Source organism: Phalacrocorax aristotelis, chromosome 8, assembly GCF_949628215.1.
Source record: "Phalacrocorax aristotelis chromosome 8, bGulAri2.1, whole genome shotgun sequence".
NCBI classification, from domain to species: domain Eukaryota; kingdom Metazoa; phylum Chordata; class Aves; order Suliformes; family Phalacrocoracidae; genus Phalacrocorax; species Phalacrocorax aristotelis.
The window spans coordinates 36,870,979-36,893,591 of NC_134283.1; the positions used below are offsets into that span (position 1 = coordinate 36,870,979).

The following is a 22,613-nucleotide window of genomic DNA, read 5'->3' on the forward strand; positions in this document are numbered from 1 at the left end:
TTTATTGTGGCAATGGCAAGAAAATCCTACTGCTAAGCCTTCGTGTTTGAGTTCCTTTAAATTTCCTTCAGGGAAGTGACAGAAGAGCCAACCTAGATCATGTCAGATCTTGCTTTCTTTAATTTAACTCTTCATTTATTTTTAATAAACATGGGTATTAATTTGTAGTGGCACGAAAAGTAGGAGGGCAAAATCCTTTTACATCTTTACTGCTAGTATTTCTATTTCTGCTGTGTGTTTATTTAATTTAAATCACCGTGGTAGTTAGCAGTGACGAAGAGCGGGATGCTGCTAGGGAGAGTATTGCATAAACCCAAGGGTTTGCAGTGTGATGGACAAGGTGGGCCACAATGAATGGCAGGGAGTATTTTGTACAAGTGGAGTGACCTCCACTGGTGGCATGCTTGCTAGATTCTTCAGCTGAATGAGGGGAACCAGAGGATGGAAGGAGCAGGATTGAGGAGGGGGCCAGTGCCAGGAGTTAGAAGTAACAGAATGTGGGAAGGCAGGTGGGGCAACCAGGGAGCGCAGGCTGGGCTGGGGTAAGAACCCCTTACTAGCAGAGAGTAGAGGGTGATGGTGAAAGCACAGCCCTGCTGACAGCAAAATCTTTTTGGGAATGCAGTAGTTTTGTTAAGAAAAAAAATAATCTTTATCTCCAAAAAGGAGTTTTCTATTCAGTTGTGAGAATAGGAGAGAACACTCCCAGAAGAACCAATAACCCATTTGCTACATCTTCTGCCTGGCAGACAGAAGTTCATGTTAATTTGGGGCCCAATTCAGGCTGGAGGTTTGTATTTAACTGAAGGTTGTGTCTCTAGATTGGTCCTTGCAGTTGCTTAGATATTTGTAGTAGTACAGTCCCACAACATGGATTAACTGCTCAGCAGCTTTGCTCCTTGAGCATTTTTTGCAGCCTGCACTGTGTTGCATCTTAGCACACCTAAGTGTAATCTAAGATTAACTGCTTTTCTCCAAAACTGTACTCCCATATCCTCCAACCACGTCTGTGTGGGATAAGGGGTGAAGCATGGAGCCCTTTGATTTAATAGCAATGTAAGTCAGTAAATGCAAGTGTTTGTAGAAATATGCATGTTTCTGGACCTGAGCTGACTTGCATGGAGCTGGCTTGTGTTTCTCTGCTCCATATGCACAAATGCTCTTCACATCAGGGACATTAGTAGCCATGAAGGGAGTCAGAAAATATGTTTTGATTCATGCAAAAAAATAAACCTTCAACGGTAGCAGTAAGTATAATTGATGACTGAGTCTTTTGTGGCAGAAGAGCTGGTGTTCAGCAATCAAAAAAGTTTGGAGAGAGAGTTAAAGTTGCAGATTTTATTGACACTCCTGTGTTTTGCACATTTTTTTCATCTTGGGAATGATTTTCAGACCCCAGTGGTTAGTATTAATGCTATATATCCTCTGTGGTTAGTATTAATGCTATACAGCCTTGCCAAATGCGGAGAAAGTTAGAACTGAAAAAAATAACCCACTGTGAAGAAGTTAGATGCAAACAAATGGAGACGGAGGTTTATGCTTACAAAGAGCTCAACTCTGTTGGCACTTCTCCTGGCCCAGTCCTGTCAATCTAAATCTGAAATATTTGCAGAGTGAAGTGTTGCTAATGAGCAAGGCTGGCAGGACCGGACTCGAGGTGAAGAAGGCACCTGAACAAGCGGTTTAAAGCAGGAACCAAGAGACCAGGCTGAACCCCGTAAATCAAATTGCTCCATTCTACCCTTGTCTTAATCTGTTCGCATCCGCCTTCCTGCCAAAGCAGGGGGAGGCCGTCAGCCGACACGTGCCGTGCAAGCTCGGGAGCTGCTCAGCTCTTGCCGAGATGAGCGTGGGATGCTTTCGCGTAGCCGGGGGGACTCCAGCTCTGGTGTGTTCCAAAACAAAGTGCAGCCTATAGTTTGTTTTGTCTTTCAGTGGAATAAAAATACGGCACTTGGCAGAATGTGTTCTGTAAACAGGCGACTTTTTACTTAAAATGCAGTGAGCGAACTTGGCTGTGTAAGCTTGGGGTCTTGAAAGTTCCGCTGAAAATACTGTTATTTTTTTAAGTTAATTTTTTTCTGGAGTTGATTTAATTCAAAGGAGGTTTTGTTTGCTTGCACATTTGCCTGGGTTTTTTTGGTAGGTTTGAATAGATGAGCTTCGTTTATTCTGCAGTTTATTTTAGTGAAACTTCTGTGGGGGAGATAGCACAGCGCAAATGGAGTTAGACTTCAAAACTTTGGGTTAGAGTTTGCAGACCCCAATAGGCAACTCTTGTATTTCATATGATTTTCCAAGCATTTGAGCTGACATGAGCACAGACTTTGTAAGGGAATGGAAGGCCCAGTGTTTCTCTGGAGAGCTTCACAAAGAGCTTTCCATCTCTTTTGGAGCCCTTGAGTCAACCCGCCAACCCCCATTGCCCACTGCTTATGCGCACTGTGCAAAGCCAGACTGGCAGGGCGCTTCCCATGTTTGCATGGCTGATGCTGCCTTTCAGCACAGATATTTTTAACTATTCCATGTCCCAGCTCTGCTCTGGGCTGAGGTGTTTCTCCAGGGCTGTGGCAGACCAAGTGGGCAGCTGCTGGGCTTGGTGCTTGGCGAAGCCACCAAAAATCCCCCAGCAAACCCATGGCAGCACCATCTTCTCAAAGAGTAAGTGGCTCTGAGAGGTTTTGCCACATAAGGGCCTGATCGAGGCTGTAGGCACCAGCTGACAGGGACGTCTTTGCCTCCCAACAGATGGCTGGACTTTTTATTTCAGCAAGCAATCTTGCGCAGAGGGGTGGTCTCTGGATCCTGCCAGCATTTTACATGACAGAGCCACCTTAGGGCAAGAGGGATCTGATGTCCGTGCCCTTCATAGCTCATGAGCTAAATGACGAGCTGTTGACAGGAAAGCCATCATCTGAAGTGTAAGATCCTGAACTCTTCCCACTTTTCGTTTTTCTTTGGCGGAATTAATGCCCTATTTGCTTGTCTCTCAAAATCCATTCTGGCACGAGTACAAACCCTCGCCTGGTGGCAAGCAGTTGTCTGGATTAGAGATGCCAAGATTTGTGCTGACAGCTCGTTCTACACAATCTGAGTCAGGCTGTCACAGCTGGCCATTAGAGGCTTAAAAAGACACACACATGTACAACACATAGCACCAACTTCCTGTTATTGAATATCAGAACCTGCTTGATGAGAAAATGTAATGGCTTACACTGATTTTTATTTTAGTGTAAACAAACACAGTGTCTCCAAACCCCTGTTCAAGTGTGGTGGCTGTTTCTTTTGTGTTGATTGTTTGCTCTTATTTAGGAGCACAGGTCTAGAAGGGACTTCCTGGGTCAGTAGATCCAGTCCTTGATAATCCCAAGCATCACATCTTATAATCCTCTCATTACCTTACTTTTCTTTAATGAAAACACTCTCTTGTAGTTTCAATTTGTCCTTGCAGCCATTTGCCTAGTATGATTTTCTTGGCATGGAGGAACAAGCACCAAAACTGGCCCTGTTGAGGTGTGGCATCACAACTAGAGCAGGGCAAAGAATGCTGCTCATCAAAAAGGAATTTTCTGAAGCTGTTTACCCTGCAGTTTTGCCTTTCTTGGTGGCACTGTGTGCGAATTCTGCTGACCTAGCGTTCAATTTGGGTGCTAAAAGATGGATGCTTGCAAAAGTTACCTTTCTGATTTAAAATAAAACAGGATCAAACAATTCCCCACCCTGCTTTTGTATATGGAAGCAGTCAGATTAGCTTCTGCTTAGTCAACTGACGGTTATTGCAAGTGTAATGCTGCTCTGGTTGCACTAAGTTTTAAACTTGCCATAGGATTAAATTTGGCACGGCTGAGCTTTAGTAGACCTTAGTCTGTAGTTTATTTTGGACAAAAGGTTGATAAACTTTGGCTCTCAGGGAGGAAGCCTGGAATCTGAGACCCACTATTATTCATTGACTTGTCTTTATGAGTTTACAGTCCACTGATGCATAACACTGAAGGAAATATTTTCAGTGAAATGTTTGCTTTTTTCTTTGGCTTTGTAAAATGCAGTGTCTTTTCTTAGAGACGTATGTCAGGGTCATATAGCTACTTCAGTGAACTGTGTATGGTCAGGAAATAGACTGCATTGAAAATATTTCATTTTTCCATGAAGTCAGACTTTTAACGAAGATTTCCTCCCTTTTCATTTCAGGGTTTTGGTCTCCCACTAAGCACTATTTGAGCATTAATTTTATGCACAAACTGGGTTTAATTGTGGAAAGGGAGATTGCAACTGTATGGAACATTTTCAGTATTTTTATATTAAATCAAGATTTGCACACAACAGCAAACTTGTAAAACAAAACCCCATTAAAGATAAGGGGATTTTCTTGGCTGCCATTTTTCTGTCCTTTTTGCTGTGCTGAAGTGTGTGTCTCTTACTTCCTTGTTGCTGTGGATGGCACAATGAGGTTGGTCATTTAGTGTGATAGAGGGACTGACTCTGCAAACTTTAATGGCTCTAACACAACTGATCTATTAATTTAATGCTTAAATATTTAGGATGTGCTTATACATTTTGCTGGATTGGGGCCCATGCAAGCTTTGCTCCCGCTTTGGATGGTCAGTGGGATGATTTGTCTGAGTTGAGAATACTAATGTAAATAAGGCTTTGTTGGACCAAATGTGCAGATGTCACATAGTACTGCTACACACTGTTTATAAGACGCTAACGTCCATTTCTCTTTCTCCACAGGTTCTTCTTGAAATTTTTCCTCAAATGTAACCAAAATTGCCTAAAAAATGCCGGAAACCCTAGAGACATGCGTCGATTCCAGGTCAGTCTGACATGCTTCCTCCTTTAAAAATCAGCAGCTGTTAGGGACAGAAGTACTTTGACCCAAACTAACCTAGTAATTCACTGGAAGATGCTAAAAACATAAGGTCATAGAATATTGCCTGAGGGCTTCTTGTCACAGCAGAATTGGCAGGAAGTAGTTGGGTTTTCTTGCTCTGGATAAGAGAACTCTTGAAGATAATGTCGTCTCCATGGGAAGTGAAAGCATGAAAAGGAAAAATCAAAATGACCTCACCGTTGTTATAGGTTATGGGGCTACCCTGCTCTGAGATATTCCCTTCTGCCCAGGGAAGTGTTTGCCTTCATGTAAACACTAAGCGAGCACCAGGTTTATTGGAAGGGGCAGAGGGGGGTATGAGAGCAATTAATAAAATCAGGCTCATGACTATACTTCAGCAGTTATTCTTCAGCAGTGTTGAAGACTCACAAATGTGCATCAATGGGATGAAGGTCCATCCCTGTAATCAGCACTTGGGAAAAACTACCATTGGGTGTATCTTTCTTGGAACGTTTTGAGCTGGTATTTCCCTGCTCCTGCAGCATGTGACGGTGGGGTTTGGGAGCTGTAGTGTCGACACAGCTTCAGATGGCCAGGGACATTTTTTTATGCTACACCTATGTCCACAACTACTTTTGGGATTAAATACAGCACTGCCCCTTGGGGACATGATCTGCACTTGCCATCCCCAGTGCTGGCAGGAGAGTGCTGTGGTGGCAATGCTGAGAAATAGTTGCTCCAGCCCCTTTTTTGAAGGTGTGGTCCTTTGACTGTGCCAATGCTTTACCTTAGTATGTGCTGAATAAAAATATAGGGTAGAGAGCCAAAGGACTTTCTCTTTTGATGGGAGGAGTGTATAGCGCCCAGGGAGAAAACACGATAGAGTCTGTCAGTGGGGATTTGCCTCAGGGTTCTGAGGAACAAATAGGAGATTTGTCCCATAGACTACATGGGTCTCTGGAGGAAGACAACTCCAAAAGACGGCTGCTTTCTGCAGTATGTTAGGACCTTGTTTGCTTCTTTTCCAGCATTGTTGCACTTAAGTAAAAGTGCTAAATGCTATGTAAATGACAATATTATTTATATGTAGAACATAATGTCTTTTGTTGAACTGCTTAATTGCAACAGCGCTGGAAGGCAGAAGGGTGTTATCTACCCCTCTGAGCATAGAAGTGCAGAAGTGAGGAGATGTGGCCACAGGGATTAAATTAATCAGTATAAGAGCTAGCATTAGCATGGCAGAGCCCTTGGCTTCTCACCCCACACTCCTCCCTCCTTCACATTTCTCCTGTGATTTGAGAGGGCATTATCACTGAAGGAGAAAGCGGAAAAAGGACTCTCACCAGCACAGGGATTTAGGCCAAGCAGTCACCCCTGGGGCCTGTCAGAGCTTGCTTCACAACATGTACACTCTGCTGGGTTTGTGCTCGTCCAGGCTAGAGGCTGATTTTCATATGGTAATGCCTTTGTGTGTTCTCTCAGAACAGCAATCAGGAGCCTGTGTCGGCGAGTAGGTAGGACATAGGAAAGGTTGTTGATCTCTTGACTTGTAAAGACATTCTGTCATACAAACCCAGCTTCACAGCAGTTGAGCTTTCCGTGTGTAAACAGAGACTGCTTAATTACACAGGTCATGTCAATTAGTGTGACCTTAGCATTTTCAAGAAATTAATCACTTTCAGCCAAGCGAACCACTCATGTTATAATACAGGGTGGCATTGAAGCTTGCAGCATTCTGTTAAGTGCCCAAGCTTATTGTTTTACAATAGCTTCTTTTTTTCTTTTTCTTTTTCTTTTTTTCTTTTTCCCTCTCCTCTCCCTCTCCTCTCCCTCTCCTCTCCCTCTCCTCTCCCTCTCCTCTCCCTCCCCTTCCCCTTCCCTCTTATTGCTCTTTTAGTAATACATTTCTTAAAATAAAACAGCCAGACTCTACAGAATCCAGGCTTCATATATAATTTCTTAGGGTGGAAAGGACCATGCATACACACAGTATCTCCATGATATGATGCACCTAGATGTTCGAGACAATGTTGTATAGGAACCAAGTGAAATCTGGGCCCCAATATTTCAAAGCTACCTTTGAAATATTGCCAGTGACTTACAAGGGTTCTAATAGTTATGTGAAAGTTCTGATTAAAAACTATGAGAGTAAGATATTTCCAGATACTTTTAAAATAGTAGCATTCTCTTTTTACACACAAAAATGGAGACTTTCCTTTCCTTTACTTCATTCCCCTATCTGTGCTGGACTGTTAAGGTGTCCAGAGACCTGTCCATCTTTTGGCCCTGGTCTCTCATTCATCAGTCCCCAAAAGTTGCTAGGAGTTATCGGAACACAGATTGTAGATTGTGGTTTTGGTGGGAGAAATAGTGAAGGGCCAGGGACATGCATCTTGCACTATCTAAGGACCGGCCCTGCGGAAAATTTCCTTTCTTAGTAGGTTTTTTTTGTGTGGGATTTTTTTTCCCCCTGCAGCAGGGAATTGCCTGATTATCATACGGTATAAGAGAGGTTAAGAAAGTACAGGGAAAAGGCAACAGTATTTGTTGATTCAGGGTGACGTGTGTGTGAAACTTCATTCAGACTCACATATAGAAATTAATTAGGAAGTTTTATCCTGAGCTTTGTGTGCAAATGAAATAGTGTGATAAGTAACATAAAAGCAGTTGTGAGCCTTGAAGGAAATACATTTCTCTGCATGTATGAGACGTCCAGGCATGTGACAATTGGAGCAGTGTCAAGTGCCAGCAAAAGTGTGTGTTGGAACAGTGCTGGCCCTGACTGTGTTAGTTGTGTCTCTATTAGCAGAAGATGACAGAGAGGAGAAGTCAAGAGCTATGCAGGGACTCAAGACAGTTGAGTGGAGCACTCAACTATGCTACAGACTCCCTGCTTGTCCTTAAGAAAATAATTTAATCTCTGTGTGTTTATCAGACCAATTGCACAAAACATTTAGTGATATCACCCCTTTGTCCAACCTTGCGCTTTTGTTCCAGAAACCCCATGGAGCAGATGCTCAGTCTGGTTTTGCATTCTTATTCACAATAAGTCATCAGTCTTGGTGGGATGGGCTGTAGTGTCCCAATTAGTAGTAATAAAAATAATAATTCTAAGTAGATGGTATCATGGGTGAACTCTGCTCAGATTTGCTTTTTTAGCACTAAGAACTCATTTGTACAACCTAAACAGTTTTGTATGTTATTGTAATTAATGAAATCCAGGTGTCCTAGTTATCTTGTTGTTCTTGTTTTAGTGCAACTGCTTGCAAACTGACAGATGTCAAGTTTTAATTTAGGGGAAACTTTTCAGACTGAGTCACTCCATAAAACCCCAAATATTCTTTTATTATGAAAACCTTGAAAGTCACTTAGAAATTGCCATGCTGTTTGACTCTGTTACCACAACCTCTTCCTCAGCCTAGGCTGCTAGTTTGCCTCCATGGGATGCTGCCACTCATGTTTGAATTGAAGCCACTTGTGTCTTATGGCAAATTTGCATAAGAGACAGAGATGATGCCTCATGAATCCCAGATAATGGAATTTGGACATTCAAGGCTCCATATCCAGAGAAGGGAAGGAGGGAAAAAAGAAAAAAAAAAAAAAAGAGGCTGAAAAAGAGGAGTGAGAGCTGTGGCCCAATTCAACAAACGTGAGCAAAATTACTGAATGTATTGTATTTATGTGCTTTAAGTTAGGTGCCCTTTTAAGTGTCTTAAAATCAAGAGTTGTCTTTAAATAGTTATTTTTAGTTACTAGAATAAAGAAGTCAGTGCATTGTAGGAAGAGGTCACCAAGTGGTGATGAAAATAAAGATATTGCTCAAGCCATTTCTGCATAGCTTTCAAACAGCAGCAAACACAGGAGTTACAAGTTTAACACTAATGACACACTTCAAACCTGGAAATCATCTTTATCAGATTTTCTCTGCCTTTGCCATTGGATGTCCGGGACATTGCTAAAATATCAGATCCCTAACCATACACTGGAGAAAATTAAAAGCACAAGGATCATGCTATGTCTTAATCAGTTAGCAAAGCTTAATGGGCTGTGGTTAAAAATGAGGAGTCATGCAATGCTTAATTTTGATATATTAGGTGAGGTACTATAACAAATAAACAGGCCGAGTGCTAAATGTTGATCTGCAGGCTCCTGGTCTCTGAATAAATTTTTTTCTTTAACTAAGCTCCAGAGTATTCACAAACTGAACTATTTAATGTCAGGCAGAATAATTCACAGAGCCATGATACGTTAATGCAGTTGATAGTGCCAACTTCATTGAAGAAAGCTGTAAACTGATGTGTTTCTTTCATACCTCTGTCTCCCCTGGTGTTGATACAGGATTTAAATTCAAAACTATGAAGGGCTAAAGCTAAAGCTCAAAATCATTTTCCATGTTTGCCTGTCCCAAATTAAAACTGTGTTTTGTTGACAAAATTTGGAAAGGTTTGAGATTTGGCAGGCCTGGTTGTCCCTGTGCTTACATTAATGTGTCAGCACCTCATTAATCATTTATTAAACTGTAGTGTGCCTTTTCCTCTTGCTATGGTCTGTGTTTTAGGATGCCTCAGTGCCCATTCCACATATACTTTGGCTCTCTCCTCCCCCTAATTTTATGATTCCTCCACAAATTAGTTTTAGCATGTGCTTTAACTTGAACGTATCCCAGTCATTTCAAAATCGAAATGAGGAGAGTGTAGTATTTTCTTACATTAAAAAATATGAGTAGAACTTGTAAGTATGTAAGTGCTCTGTAGCAATCCAAGTACGTAACTGTGGCACACAATATTCAAAGTGTATTTTTTCTCTGTTAGAGACATCCTTAGGGGCATTAATATTTTGTTAGTGCGGTGTATGTTCAGTATTCCTGTATTAATGAGGTTTTTGCATTTAAAGAATTAAGCAGTGAGTGTGTGGTGCTTCTTACAGGTGCACTATGAATAATCATTTTTTATAATAAGGTTACATAAAGTAACCACTTTTTTTTTTTTCTGCATTTCCTGAGACTGGAAACAGTTTCTCTTGGGGATTCCTTTTATAGTTTCTTCTGCTAACGACACCAAAGAACCACACCAATGTGGTCTCTTTGTAGTAAATCAAGCTCTCTGCTCAGGAGGTAGGTAGGGAGGCACTGTTAAGTAATTCAAAATATGTTGAATCAACAGTTTTGGAAACCTGAGGGGGGAAAATTAAATGTAGATTTACTCACATAAAACTGACCTCACTAGGATTGTTTCCTCGAGTTAGTTCCTAGAAAAATGCACGTATAAAGACAAGTACTTGTATAAACATTTTTCACAGTTTTGAGCCCTAACTTGCTATTATTACTCTTGATCTATTATTTTTCTGGAATCCTATTTCTAGAAACATTCAGATTTGGTTTTCAGCACTGGATCGATCAACTTTAGTGGGAAATCTGTGTGTACCTATCCAGTTTTAGGATTGGGGGAAATATTTTATGTTGTAGCCATTGTTATTAATTGTAATAGATTTAATTTTCATATGCATCTAAGCAGACTCATGGAAAAAGATAAAGAGCTGGCTGTGACAGGCAATGCCAGCCTAAGGATTTGGCTCAAAATCCAAGTTGCAAAGAATTTACAATGGCTGCAAGTGCACAAATAAGATTGCAAACCCTGAGCCACTTACTCTAAGATCATATTTTATTGAAAATATCATAAACTTTATTCTATCCCTGAGGAATGCAATGGATAAATTACTTTTGAAATCCCTTTTGGAATTTTGTATATAGGGCTTGGGTTTTTTTTCCCCGCTTAGTTTGATTTCAGAAAAACTTACCTACAGTGTTTGATGCTTTCTTTTTCCCAAATTTCCATCTGTAAGAGCTCTTGAATCATTTCTTCTGTATTTTAATATCTTTCACTTAAAACATGCACAAAACTCTATTGCCTGGAATGCCATTCTGAGGGACGGTTTTAGGATCCTTTAGGTGTAAACTACTCTCTTTTGTATTCCTCTTTTTCAAGACAAAGACTTTGGGATTAGCTATGGGCAATTTAGCAGTGTTGTTTACTTTATATTTTTGAGCATTTTAATCAGTGGTCAGAAATAGGTGGAAAATTTTTTCTTTAACTTTTTTTTTTAGATCTAATTCAAGTGATGAAATTGAATTGTTGTAAGTGATCCTTTAAGTGTCCCCATTTGACCAACTTTGAGAGGCAGCAGCTTCCTGAGAGAGTTGAAGCAATGTTTGCCAATCCTTGTAAAGCATTTCACCTCTTCAGAGGCTAAAGCCTCTCAAAACCAAGAACAATTAAAGCAAGAGCCTTTCAGAGCGACTGGGGAATTCAGCAAAATAAATCAGAAATCCTCTGCCGTGGCTCTGGAGGCTTGCCTCATTATAAGAGCAGATCTATTAGCCCCCTTGCCATTGTCTTTCATTTCTCAAGTGAGGTGATTCTAATTAAATTAATCTGCATGTCAATCTATCGGTGATCAATCAAAAGGGCTGAGGTCCCCCTTTGCGGCAGTGTGCTTGCGGCTGACAGGGGCTGATAATGGAGGAAGAAATAAACTGTCGAGCAAAGTTAATTAGTCAACATAATAGGTGGATTAAACAGGAGCTGCTGATTGCTGTTTCACATGTCGAAGCATGAGGTGGGAGCTGAAACTGCAATTAACAGACAATTATTATATTTGGTTGTAAGAGGTCGCATGAATAAACATATCTCTGCGGGTTTCAGTTTTTAATCCCTTTCCCTGTTTAATGTAAGGAGAAGTGTAGGTCATTTCTTCTTATTGTTTTAGTCAAAGTTCTCAAAGGCAATGCATGCTCCTGGCAAACCAGCAGCCAGCTGAAGGCCAAATCTGGGGTAAAACCTGGGAATGCTATACTTTGCTGGGAAAAGACTGTGGGAGGGGGTGGCTGAATGAAAGCCAGGGAGGCTACGAGGTCGCTTGGTCTGAGTGGGGTGGGAGGAGACCTGATGTGATGAGCTTGCAGGTCTGCCAGGGACTTGCCCCATGCATTCCCCCTTTCCTTCACAATGGTTCATGGCTCAGGTGCCCTCAGCCTGAACAGGGTTCTCCTATAGGATGGTGCCTGCTGAATTGCAAGGTTGACAGGTCCCTCTGGACACCTCTGAGCAGTTGGGTCTTCTAGTCTGGACCCAACACACTTACCCATTTGTCCCTGCTGGGCTGGCTCCTCTCCTGCCCTAGGCGGCTCGGGGGAGCAGAAGTGTTGGATCCTGCCTCCACAGCAGTGCTTCTCTGCCTCCCTCCCCTCACCTCAAACCAAATCCCAGGTGTTGACATTGAGATAAGTTGAGAAATACAAATAATTCTAATGCTGGATGAATAGGGTTGTGTTCTCCAGATCAAGACCCCACTGTCAAGCATACATGTGTACACAAACATACCTATACATACTCCCTGAGATAGAGCTTGGGAGAAATTTGGGCAAGTTCAACAACCTGTAGTGACTGTACTGAAGAGAGAACAGTAGAGAAGGGTGTGGGGAGGCATGCAACAACTCTCATTACAACTTCACAAAATACACTTTTGTTTTCTTTTATTCTGAATCGATTCTCATTTGCAATGTCAACAGCTCTATCTACTTCAGCATGGAAACTGAAGGATAATTTATGGTGAAACACAGCTGCCCTTGTATATAGGGGAAAAAGTACTTAATAAAGGTCTTCTTGTTAAAATGATGGTTAACAGTGTGCCGTCTGCCATGCAGCTACAAACTCTGCAATTTAACTTAAAACTGCATCAAAAGCTTGTGATGCCACAGACACACTCATCAATAGCGTCTCTTGTTAGATTTGTACAGCATAAGCACCAGTTATTATGTGAAATAGCTATGCAATTTTCTACAGCTCCCAGCTGTTATTTATTTAACTGAGTTTATTACACTCTGTGCTTCTTAAAAAACATACGTATATGTAAAAATTTTCCTCCATTTTGCTCTTGTGCTTGCAGGTTGTGGTGTCTACAACAGTCAATGTTGATGGCCATGTGTTGGCAGTGTCGGACAATATGTTTGTACACAACAATTCCAAGCACGGGCGGAGAGCTCGAAGACTTGATCCCTCGGAAGGTACGCCTTCTTATCTGGAACATGGTAGGCATATAATTTTCATTGGTTGGCATTGCTACTTTAAATGTGGATTTATTTGGTTTGTGTTTCTGGCTACTGGTTCAAATTGTCCTGTAACAGTTTATATCTTTGGGACTGCATATTTTAAAGAGACTGACCTCCAGACCAAGGGGGAATTTTTCAAGTAGGTCAGCACTAAATGTAGTGAAATGATGAATGAGTAGGCAAACACGGGTGCAGAGTCTGTCCTGACCTGTGTGTCAGTCAAGCATGGTGATTTCTTTTTTTGTTTGTTTGCATCTATTCAGCACCCAAGATTGGAGTCTGATCAAATTGCCTTGATTTTTGACTGTGCATCTCAAGGATGTTTCATATTTTCTGAAGTACTCAGCACCCAAATTTCAGATTGGATTTCTTCTGTCTATAGAGTGAGCTCTGTAGGAGATTCAGCTATTCCTTTGAATTTCCCTAAATGAAAGCTGAGCCCTTTTGGAAATCCATCTGCTTACTCAAGCCATGGACAAATGTTCTCTTCTGACTCCAGCTGTGCCAGCTGAGGAAGCTGCTCTTCCCTGCATGCCACAGCTGCTTGTCTTTCCTCCCTGCTGCAGGCTATGCTACACCATGGACATGCCAGCTAAGATGGTTGTCTGATTGCTCCCTGGTCCCCTTCAGTCCAAAGAAGTTCATTTGAGTTAAACTGTTTAAATAATAACTCTTGCCAGTCTAGCTTATTTTGCTGAAATGATTGAAAGAGAAATGGTGCAAAGCAATTTGTCTGGCTTTTCTGAAAGGACAGTAAACCCCAGCAAGGGTGGGATAGGGGCACATGGCGGGAAGCAGCCTGGGGGACAGTAATCTTTTCCAAGATCAGCTGGTCCTGGAAGAGAACATCTGCTGGTGACTGTAGGTGCTTAAAATGGGAGCTGCTGAGTGCAAATGTACTTTGAAAAATCTGGATTTGATTAATGTTTTGTTTTGCTCTTTGTCCTCAAAGTTGATGACTACTGCTAAAAACCAAAACAAAAACAGAGGGTATTTCACTCCCGTCTCCCTGTTCCAGCTTGGTAGAATAGCTCTTTGTCTTCAAAGCTGTTTGTAATCCTAAATTCAATAGGTTCTTACTCCCTCTAAGAGATGTGTATCCTCAGCTTCCATTGAAGTAGTTGAGTGTAAAAGGCACCAGTCCTTTATGATGGTTTGTTTCACAAATATTTGCCAAGGATCTGATGAATAATTGAATAGATTTTTCCAGAGTTTGAAGATAAAATTTTCCCTGGGAAAGTGGATGCCACTCAGAAAAATATTAACTAGATATGTTAAAAGAAATTATTAATACTGAGAAATGAGCAAATGTGTGGGTTTCAACTGCTCAGTGGATTCCTGTGGAAATAGCTTTCTATTCTGTTTATGCTTTCAGGCATCAGTCCTGCAAGCACTTATGCATATATTTAAGATTATGCGCACATATGGTCCTGTTGGGATCAATGAGGCTTCTTGTGTCAGTAAAGTTGAGGGTATTGATAAGTGTTTGCAGAATCGGGTCTGTAGTTCACACTTACTAACCTAAAATTCTTAGCTCAGCAGCGTTTCTCATTATATAAACATAACTTACATCTGTATTTATTTAGCTCTAACTTTTTATGTAGGCTATGAGCCATTTTCAGCCATAATTCATGTTATAGAATTTTTTTTCATCCTGCCAACAACCTAATTTAATAAACAAACCACTGTCATAATTTTTGCTGAATTTTGTTAAGGAATGTAGGAACTCTGTCTTTATTAATTAGCAGAAGGCAGAACATTACAAAAGGAAACTTCTCTCTGTTTGACTTTGTAATCTTTCCATTAAGTCTAGTCTTCAGAAAGACACTCCTATTTTTTACTTATATTCCTACTAAAGCAGATGTCATCTTTTCTTCCCTTCCGCCCCCCACCCCGCCCCTGCCCTTGCAGTCTGCTCAGTGCATGCTTTTGGTCAAAGCAATACTTACTTTCTCATACATAAATGTTCTTATTCACAAGCATGGTGTAATAGCATCTTATTTTAACACAGCTATTGTTCCACTTCTACTACCTAAGGGATTCTGTTAGCAAAAAGAAACAAAAAACGATAATGCTACGCTTACATATCTACACAAACCCTAGTTACTGTGCTAACATTAAAAGTCAATTTATGCAAAATATCTCCATGTGTACATTTTGTGGGAAAGGTGATTTTTCTAATCTACTTTCTTAGGCACCTCTCAAGCGACCTCATAAAGGAACTCCTAGTAAATTCTTACTTTTGAATGGCAACCTCCATGCTACAAAATTGCACGCTTCCCAAAGGCTTGGTAGAGCCGTTCTTTTTAACCTGAATCCTTCAATCCATCTCTCCAGGAACTCTATACATATTTGAGTCCAAGAGACTGGAAAAAAAATTCTGTAACTGTTTTAAATGTTGGTATTCGATGTCTAAAACACTTAACTGAATAAAAAAAAAAAACAAAACCAAACAATAGGAAGAGTCTCCACTGGGCTGAATGCTATTGAATTTTGGGCAACCACCACGACCCTTAGACCCATTGGAACAGATGACAGTTTCCTCCACTGAAATTAATTTGTACTTTTAGTTTGAGTCACAAAGTAGATTATTTTTCTTCAGTTTTTGGAATTTCTATCTTGTATAATATCTTCAAGTGTAAGTAGCAGAGGCAGTTGGTTTGCCTTTCCTCTTTCCAGCTTTTCTGCCTCCCGCAGGCAGATTGACCTGAACAGTATCTGTAAGTGGGGAAGCGGGAAGCTAACGTAGTCATGGCTAGTTTGTCTCTCATTTATTGCTCTGGAGAGCAGCTTCTGATCATAGGTTTTTAAACGCTGGGATCTAACTATAATATGCCCAAATGTATTCCCCTGTACCTTTCTGTATGTTTAACTCTCTAACACAACTATCCGATCGCAATAGAGATGAATGCCTGACTGTGAGGACTGGGGATGTAGCAATAAGGTGTGCTTATTGCCTAGTTTAGTTAGACAATATCCATCTTATTTTTTCCTTACAAAGTTGTGTTGGGTCATGCTGTTCTTAAATATGGAGTTGCAGTTTCTGTGACACCGAAAAGAGACTTTGGGTGCCACAAGGCTGGAAAGAAAGCTTTACCTCCCAAGCCACTCAGGAGCCTGGTGTCTTCACATTTGGGTTTTACCATCTCATTAGCAGGTAGCCTGGATTATTTTTGGGACATCCAACACATCTCTATTTATATCTTGCTTGTCAGACAGTAAAATGAAAGTTCCTTTTCGTAGCTCGTCTCTCTGAATATAACCAGGAAACTAGATCATGGTTTCATATCCACACAACTGTCCTCCTTGAAACCAGTGGGTTAAGAAGCTCATATTTCAAATAAATATATCTATCTTTCAAAAGTAATAGCTGGCAGAGGCCAATTATTTCATACATCTCTGTGTGGTATAAATAGGGTAAACCACAGTAATCTGTGGTTTTCAATAATTATCACTTTTTCATTCACAAATAGTTGGATCATCACTTGTTCTATATTTATGGTAAACCAGAAAGCCGGTGTGGTTGACCTTTCTAAATTGTACATATATAGTAAGATGTATAGTGAAGAGCCAGTAGGCCCCAAACAACGGAATATATTTCAGCTTGTAGTTCATCCCAGGGTATCAATTTTAAAAGCAAAATCTTTCCAGTGCAATTTAAGTGACTAGCTTATGGAAGGGGGGAATTCTGACAGGGTTTGCAACAACCCTTTTCAAGTTTACCAGCATGAAGTCCACTGCTGCAGATGTCTGCAAAGTTTCCAGTTAAAACTGTCGTATCGCTGCAAAGTAAAAATTATTTTTCCCCCCAAATCCTTGAATGACTTTACAAGAATGTAAAGCCAATTGCAGCATCAGTTTCTCTGTTATTTTTCCTCACTGGCAGAATGCAATGCCCTCAAAAAATGATAGTCCCTGAGACCCTGTCAGTTTGCATGCTCTAACACTTTATTATCTAATGATCTAATATGCAACAAGGCAAAGAGGGGGTGCTTATCACCCTGACAGGATGCCTAAGAGAAGTGACTAAATTACTTTATGTACCATTAGCAGTAGCTGCCACGGTGAACTCACTGTGAGCATTTATGCAAATATTCCTGAATACGTTCAAGTGGCCTTGTCAGGAAGACGACTTGACAAGCAGCTTAAATGCTTGGGTTTTTAAAGGGACAGTTTTATTTCTTTTTCTTTTCCTTCCTCCTCATCCTCCATAGGAGAGCGCTGAAGAATTAGGTGATGGTGAGGTTTGCTGGCGATTTGGTTCTGCGTCAGCTGAAGAGCAGCAAAAGATGAAAGATGCAGGGTAGAAATAAGGACAAATTATAAGACATATTGTCAGAATTTACAGATAGAAGAAGAGACAACCATAATTTCTAAAGCAATGAAATGTACATATATTTGTGTGCATATATATATCTAAAATAGGTCAGTATATAACAAAACCATTATTGGTGGCTGCCTTATGCTGGAAATGATAGTGCACGGCTGGATTATTTGATCACTCTATTGTGGTACCTGAGACAGTCAAGCTTTTACAATGTTGTTTTAGTTCATGATAGTAATGAGTGATTCAGACCATTTGCTGTCTGCAGGTGCAAAGCCTCCTGCAGTAAATGAAGAGTAGTAGTTGCTGTGCCTCAGCTGGGTACGTCAGGTAGATCCTCTCTTCAGCAGTGGGGCATTCAAAGAGCTTTTCTTGCCAATCCTGCCCATCCTGGGCGATCTGAGAGCTCACAGTCATCACAGTAGGCGCATTCATGGATTTTCCACTAAATCTTCAGATTTGGAAGCAAAAATGATTGCTAGGCTGTGTCTTAGTCGATCAGATATTTTCTATTTAGGTCAATAAAAAAGGAAAGTTTTCCCCCACATTATAAACTATTTTGAGAGGATAATCTTTAAAATAAAGCTTTGAGACTGACTGCCTTGAAGTATCATCGTTATCTAGTCTGACTGTAACAGGTTTGTTGAGAACAGTCATTGTATATCTTGAATTTAGGTGCATGTGCTGGGCACTCCAGTTGATGATTCCTGAAAGATGCTCAGAAATCTGACTTAGTGACCTGGTTCTTGTGCTGTAAGTGGATTTGCCACAACATTAACCACTACATTTTTAGGGGTGTGGAGATTCATGAAGACGACACCCCTATCAGTTCCATTTAAACACTTCAACCCCAAATCCCTTGGTGTTGCACGTGTCCATGCTAGTTGATGAAACTGTTAATACAAGATAGAGTACTGGCTGAAGCAAAAAATATTAGCAAGTTGAGAAAAGTTAATCTTCAAAACTTGATACATTTTACCTTTAGATGGTATAGGTTCAGATTCTTAATCAAAGTTAGGGACTACTGCATTCGCAAACTGGCCGGGTTTAAACAAAGAAACTTTAATGTTTGACTTGCTTCATCTATGGGTGGAAGCACCTGTTATATCTTAGTGCTTCACTTAAGGATGTTTTTGTGATTATGTGAAAAATATAAACACACAAGCATTTTCCGCACCAGATCATTCCGTATAGAGAAATGCAGTGGGGCTTGATTTATTATTTAGAAGGGAAATATTGATAAAAAATATTAGGATTCTACCACTCCACTTGAGGGGATCTTGTATGTTATTCTGAGTTAGGTCTGGTTTCTAATTTATTTTCTATGAGGGAAGAATACCTAGGGTTGTTGGACATCTCTATGCATACACAAGGGAAAAAATGTGACTTTCAGAACATTGCACAACATGGATAGTAATAACAGTAAGTGAGCCTTGATATAGTGAAGGATTGCAAAACTTCAAGCTGGAAATCATTTTCTTTACTTTTGCCAAGTTGTCTTTTTCATATCGGTTCCTTCATAAATGCAGTGACTCATAAATTCAGGCAATTTTTTACATAATGGCTTGTTATGTGTTCTTGGAGCTTGACCTCACCAAGTGTATAATATTAACCTCTTCACTGCCCTGTGGACTTACTGTATGCTTCTAATATAAGTGAGCACATCAGGACTGGATTTGTCCAGTATGTGTACTCAGATGGAGCTAGGGCATTTGTCTCTCTGAAGAGACAAAACATGGCCAGAAAGTTAAGGTGTTTCACTTGAGAGAATTTGTAGACACAGTCTCCAATATGATCTCAACGAGATTTTAACTCTAGGGATTACTGAAGTAAGTTGCCAAAACTATGGCCAGTTCTCTGCAGGTTGCAAATGTTAAATCAGGACATAAAATCTTCCTAAAAAGTATATGACAAGTTGGGGAGAAGTTAAGGCTTTGAGTAATTCCTCACCCAGGAACTGCTGGGTGATGTTCTCTGGTGGGTGCTATGCAGGATATCAGGCTCTGTGATCAAAATGGGCCCATTAGGAGTAAAATCCTGGGATCCCTCAGGTTCCAAAACAGAGCAGAGCTCAGATTCGTACAGCTCCAATTTAGGTAGCCAAAAGTGTTAACTAAATTATGTCCCACAGAATTATGCTGATGTCTTTTTCTGATCTTCATCAGAGCAGAGTAGCTGTCTGCAGGCCAAGACCCTTTCTTCCTCTTTGGATATTACTGAGAATTTCACAAGAACTGGGTGGGTGGGTAGGTGGAGCTGCCGTTCTCACAGCCAGTCACACAGAACAGAAAGCAGAAAGTCTTCTGTTTCTATTTGTCTGGGTCATAAATCAGCCATTAAGGAGAGGTACTCAAAAGCTTAGAATATCTGGCTGCAATTTTGATCTTTCAAAATTTGTTTTTAGTCTGAGGCTAAATGAAAACAAGATTTAAATTATTTTCTGGGAGGTGGATTTTTAATGGTTGATTTGGGTGAGGAGATTCCAGAATTTCAGTTCCACTATTAGGTTGTAGGTATTTCATGAAGTTGGAGGTTGAGTTTGTGATTATTTTTTTTTTTGTTATTTAAACAATATTTCATAACGTATATGTACTAACACTGCTGCTGCCATGTCTCAGGAGACTTAAGAGATACCGTTTGAAGTATTCTAGTCTTTAATAAAAAGGTTTGTTGTTACATAATGGCAATGGAAATACTTCCTGAAAAGGCTAGTTTGGGTACTCCAATTGCCACAGTTAGAAAGGATTCTTGCTTGACAGTCACTTATCAGGCATCTAGTGTCGCATCTAATTGAAAAAGGAAAAAAAAATGCTACAATGGAAGCAGGAGATACCTTGATTTTAAAAAGATAAGGTGTGGCAGTTTCTACCCATGAGCAGCTGCCCTTTATGTTTTTCAAATAAATGAAAAATAAAACAGCCCTTCCCCCAGAATATCTAAACGATGTCAAACTGTGATATGTTGTTACCCTCTATTGTCACGAGGATGTCATGAATTTGTGGAAAAATAGTACCTGGATGAAGATAGAGTGCATTTTGCCAATTTCCCAGAGGAGCTTTCAGAACTGTGCTCCCAAAATTACAAAGAGAAGAAAACATGGGGAAAACTGTCATTAAAATTTGATACAGATTTGTGTGAAAAAACCTGTTTCGTTACAGCAAAGAGAAAAGGGAGAAAAGTTCGGATGGAGATTCTCCACCCACCACGAGCGCTGACTCTTATTTTTGAGAGTTAGACCAACCACTTTCTGAAGGTTTGACGTTTCTCTCCAGACCTCAGAGGAACTGGAGTACACTTATGCAAGTAGAAAAACCTTAGCTACTCTGTTTGGCAGAAACTTCACAGCTACCAGTACAGGAGAACACGCAGTAGCACTCAAATAGGCAATGAATATTCATAGATAATGAGCATTCATTACATTTCAATTTGCTTTGCTGGCCACCATGTCAGTAATACAATGGCATCATAGGGAAGAAGAATGACATTAGGACTAGAGTAATGTTTGAGAGATACAGCACCGTATGGCAGTGAAGTTTTGCCAGACGTTGTTTTTCCAACCTTCCAAAATGTGTATACTAGCAAATGACAAAATATTATATTATTGTAATATGATTAATATTATTTCTGAACAGGTTCCTCTAGCTTAGCTTTTTTATTATAGGATACCTTTATTGTTGTTATGTTGGGAAAGATGCTTTTTCGCTCCAGTCCACTGCTGATCTGGGCAGAGCACATAGCAAAAGGATTTTGTGAATTGTGGTTTGTAAATGAAGGCCAAGAACTAGTGATTTTTTTGAGAACTCATCTGGATGTCGTAAAAGGTCATGATTATCAAAGAACGGTGTTCACAGCAGTTTGCAGGTACCTGGACACTTCCAAAAATTTCATGTTAGGTACCCCAGTATTTAAATACCCCAAAGCAGTCAGTCGGTGATTATGAAAGGTCTCTGTTCCCATGGAACTATGTGCAAAGCTGTGAATCAGCTCAGTGCTAACAATCTCAGGATTAAAGTTTTGTTTAGATGAAATTTTTCCACCAAATTGTCATTTAGAATATTCTGATTAGAAAACTTCACAAATAATGAACTCAGTATTTTTTGCATCTCAGGCAGCATATCATCTCATCGAACTGAGAGAAGGCCAGTGTGAGCATTCACGTCTCTCTTACTGTCCATTGCGGGTACCTGCCAAGGGTTTCTGCAGAAAAAATGAGTATTTGACAAAGCTCTTCCACATCTGAGGAAATGAGTTAATAGCATAAAAAGAAACTGATGCAGAAAATGGAATCCACCAGGGTGGGATGTTTGGAGTAGTTATTCTAATCTGGGTTGCCATCTGAAAATTATTAATGTTGGTAGTAAAGAATAAAAATAAACTACTAATAATTAATATTGGAATGGAGACAGGCTTTGTGTTTGGCCCAAATCCAGAATACAAGATTTTCAGGAGTGCATGGCATTGCAAAAACTGTGCTTTCATTAAAGCCAGTAGCACAACTTCATAAAGTGTTTTTTAAAATCCTAGGCCAAACTGTTTGCTGAGCATAACCAGAAAGCTTTGTATGTCATGATTAGTCCTTTCTGGTTCCCACCTTCATTCCATGAATTTATAGTTCTTTTTGTGACAAAACAAATCTTTAGCGTGAAAGTGACTGTAATATAAGCAGTGCTGGTTTATGACCTCATTGAGTGAAGCGAATAGGGTTAGGAAGTTTATTAAAAAGATCAAGAATAAAGTTTTATGAAGAACTTGTCTGTAAATTAGCCGTTTAAATTTACTTCTCAAAAGTACCTCAAACATTTAGACCTGCAAGTCAAGGTACAGGTGCCACTGTGAGGTGCTTAACAAGATGCTGTCTTTCATGAGGTGGGTGTTTAGGGCTTTCTGAATTTCTGATCCATTTTTGTGAGTCAAGTGGTCACGCAAAATTGTAGGTACCCCGAAAGCAATCTTTTTGAAAATTCTTGTACCTAAATCCAAACTCTCGAACACCCAGGTGCCTAAAGCTGCAGGTAGGTGTTTATTGGGATTTTTAAAACTCTGGCTACAGAATTTCTATGCCTGTCTGCCAATTTGAAAATTCCATTAGGTGTTTACTGGAACCACTGGATAGCTGGGTGCTTCCAAAGATATGGTCCCAAATGCTGCAGGAACCTGTGTGCTTTTTCTGTACTACTGTTGAAGTGTCTGTTAGCAATGGGATTATAAGGAAATTCAAAATTAATTATGTTTGGTTAATACCATATAATTATGGTTTTGTAGCAGCACTCTCAGAGGTTCTGCATCTATCCCATAAAAAAAGCGAAGTGTGTTTCCCGCAGAGGTCCCTTTTGGGGTTGTGAAATGGCAGC

General features: G+C 40.3%; 1 protein-coding gene across 4 annotated transcripts in view; it reads left to right on the top strand.

The window, feature by feature from the left end:
- EBF1 (EBF transcription factor 1) overlaps nt 1–22,613 on the top strand; it is a 282,653-nt gene that overhangs the window by 172,188 nt on the left and 87,852 nt on the right. For 2 of the 4 annotated variants that reach the window (XM_075102589.1, XM_075102590.1), the window contains exons 7-8: nt 4,732–4,813; nt 12,776–12,917. In XM_075102589.1, the coding sequence (XP_074958690.1) occupies nt 4,732–4,813; nt 12,776–12,917 (224 nt within the window). The remainder of the gene's footprint in view (nt 1–4,731; nt 4,814–12,775; nt 12,918–22,613) is intronic. The other 2 variants (XM_075102591.1, XM_075102592.1) reach the window with 1 other exon arrangement.